The 2,674-nt window shown below is 52.8% G+C and overlaps 2 protein-coding genes across 3 annotated transcripts in view; both read left to right on the top strand.

Annotated features, from left to right (window-relative positions):
* The window catches only part of LOC113203638 (threonine-rich protein-like), a 14,068-nt gene that overhangs the window by 10,455 nt on the left and 939 nt on the right, over window positions 1-2,674 (top strand). The gene's annotated exons all lie outside the window — the stretch shown is intronic.
* LOC113203656 (uncharacterized) lies at window positions 249-1,118 on the top strand. Of its 2 annotated transcripts, none has more exons than XM_026418444.2 (2): window positions 249-415; window positions 683-1,118. In XM_026418444.2, the coding sequence occupies exons 1-2, from the start codon at window positions 385-387 to the stop codon at window positions 958-960; spliced, it is 309 nt and encodes a 102-aa protein (XP_026274229.1). In that variant the 5' UTR covers window positions 249-384; the 3' UTR covers window positions 961-1,118. The 2 variants fall into 2 exon arrangements, with proteins under 2 accessions (XP_026274229.1, XP_026274230.1); XM_026418445.2 differs by having other exon boundaries at window positions 256-415; window positions 686-1,118.

Here is a 2,674-nt window from a genome sequence, read left to right as displayed (position 1 = left end):
GACGCGCAATAGTCATGTACAGGCATAAGAAGCAAATATAAGGGGGTTTGAACCGAATCGGAGATTTACACCTACCTAAGTCTCCTTCCTTGTGAGCTTCAGGTAGGAGGGAGGGGCTTGCAGCAGCAGCTTACCGCCCCACAAGACCAAGACCACACCACACCCCCAGACGCCAAGGGAGCCCGCGCAACAACCCATCTGTGCGGGCGAGCAGGACAAGTGCGGGCGACGCCTTGAGCAGCTCACGTGTACACCGCCGAGGCGGCGGCCAACTGTCACCGGCCCCTCGCCGATAAGGACCAGAGCGCCAGCGCATCGCGCTTGGCGCGAATAGCGGCCAGTGAGACACGGGCGTCCAGTCAGTGAAGGATCTTCGTCACCGCCATGAGAACCCTTCTAGTGGCCATTCTGACGGGTACGTTTACTTGCGTCAGCGGTGACGGCGGCGGACGTTTAATCTCCAATCGAGCGTGAGTCACAACTAGCTTAAAAGTCTTGATTTGTATCCATCACAATGTGGCGGCCTAAAGTGGTGTGACTCACCGCAGGTCATTTTTCCAGTGTGTGTGACTATATTGGACGGCGCAATAACTTTTAGTAGCGATGACTAAACGCGCTCAGTAATTAATACAACAACATAGTTTCTACGACACCGTTTCGCAATCCCTTCTCCTCGTCGCAGTAGTGGCGGTGGTCGCCGCCGCGGCCGCGGCCGGCAGCGAGGACTTCTGCTCGCGGTGCGACACCAGCGGCCTGCGGTACCGGCTCGTCCGCGGCGCGGCCGAGGCGGGGGCCTGCGACACGGGCGTGTACTGCGACTGCGACCGCGGCAGGGAGGAGCGGTGCTTCCTGTGGGTGCTGGGCCGCAGGTTCAACGAGGAGGCGCAGCGGTGCGAGTTCAACTTCGACTGCCACGCGTGGCTGGACGACAACAACACCACTGGGCTAAAGCGGGGTTGACCCGCTCTGGGGATACCGCGCGGTAATTTCTTTGTGATTTTTAAAATGTAGTATTGGTGTTCTCTGACTTTATGTTGTACAAAGCAGATCAAAAAATGCAATGAAATATCAATGTATATAAAATAAACTTTTACTCGAACCCGAGAAGACTTTAGAAATGCACTCATTATTCATCGAGTTAGGTGAAGTGACCCTTGCTCCTAGACCATGCTACCCCTCCTATTTTTTAGCAGATGACACCTTACATTTAGACTAAACATAACCATACATTAGTGAAGGAAGGTGTCATCGGCTTTAACTCTCGATAAAGAAACAATAAAGAGAACCAATGGCAAGCTCCTACATTTTTTTTTTCTTTTCATGGTAAAAAGTCGCTATTAAAGTTTTCCAACCGTCCTTGAAATTCATGAAATAACCTCGACAATCAAGAAAAACTTTCTACCGGGTTTAGCCGTACAGCGCCGTATTACGTTATTGGACTGCGAAATACAAAATTCAACGCACGATAAATGTAAAAACCACGTCTAAGACGATCTGCTGTGAAAAGCTGTCCCCACCCCACAATGAGCGTTTCACGAGGAGACGCTGATGGCGCCTGCTGCTTGCTGGGTAGGCCAACCCGCCACGCCGCTGTGTGGAGACGGCGGCCCGCCCGCAGCGCCCCAGTGACCGGGCGAGAGAACGTTTCGGAGATCAACGTGGCCTCGCATCACCCCGAGGGACGTTATTGTGGGGGACCTTAACAGAGCGAATAGCACCTCAAAAAACACGCGTGGCCGCGCCGTAAACAGGACAAGGAGGGGTGTTTAGAGAATAAGCGACGTCTGAACCATTCGCAAGAGTTCGGGTGGCGGAAAGAACGTTTTCTGCGAGTTTCTCTAAAACATTAGTGGGGAGTACCCTGCCTAATTGCTGCCGATGGGCGAGACCAGAGCGGCAAGACGCCTCACTAGCCACACCCACACCACACAGGTAAGGGCAATCAGTCCTTCCATCCGCAAAATCAGATTAAAAATAACGTCTTTATCAGTCCCTGTCTCCGGCAGCGAATAAATTGCCCCGTCGACCCGCACGGATAGTTTATCAGTCGTCAAGGCGCCTCACGGAGCGCACGGCCTGCAATCAGTGCCCGCCCCACTCGCGGCCGACTCGCACCTCGTCCCGACGCACCTCCAGCGGCCATGAACGCCAACAGGACCATCGGTACGGCCGCGTCCAACCGGCCTCACTCCCCACTCAGAAAGCCTTGTAAAGTCTTGGTTCAAGAGCGGAATTCTCTTAAATGAATGAAGGGCATTTTGCACTTGATTTGAGAGAGAGCATTTTCTCTTGTACTAAGACAAAAACGCTGGGTTCGAGTACACCAAGTAAACTTGGACCCAAGTGCAACAGACGCTTAATTCAAGAACCAAATTCACTTGGGTCCAAGTTTAACTGGTACTTGAATCAAGCGTTGTCTCAGAACAAGAGAAATTGCTCTCAAATCAAGTTCAAAATGCTGCTCTTCGCAGTCTTTTAAGAGAATTTCGCTCTTGAACCAAGACAACGGCTTCCTGAGTGCTCTGCTGCGGCTCATGTCAGATGGTGCGCTTTATGCTATGGTAATTGATTGAAGCTAACTGACGGCCTCTTCCTCTTTTTTTTCGTGCAGCCGTGCTGTGCGCGCTGTGCGCCCTCAGCGCGCTGCCCACGCACGCCAGGGTGTTCGACGTGC

Source organism: Frankliniella occidentalis, unplaced genomic scaffold (assembly GCF_000697945.3).
Source record: "Frankliniella occidentalis isolate FOCC.00 unplaced genomic scaffold, Focc_3.1 Scaffold4, whole genome shotgun sequence".
Taxonomy (NCBI): Eukaryota; Metazoa; Arthropoda; class Insecta; order Thysanoptera; family Thripidae; genus Frankliniella; species Frankliniella occidentalis.
The sequence above is the reverse complement of the archived record's forward strand: the minus strand, read 5'-3'. Positions and strand labels throughout refer to the sequence as shown.

Excerpts from the sequence above, each read along its gene's own strand:
- LOC113203656 (XM_026418444.2), top strand. The coding sequence starts at position 385 with ATGAGAACCCTTCTAGTGGCCATTCTGACGG. Across the intron at positions 416-682 it reads TCTAGTGGCCATTCTGACGG|TAGTGGCGGTGGTCGCCGCC; the intron begins GTACGTTTACTT and ends TCCTCGTCGCAG.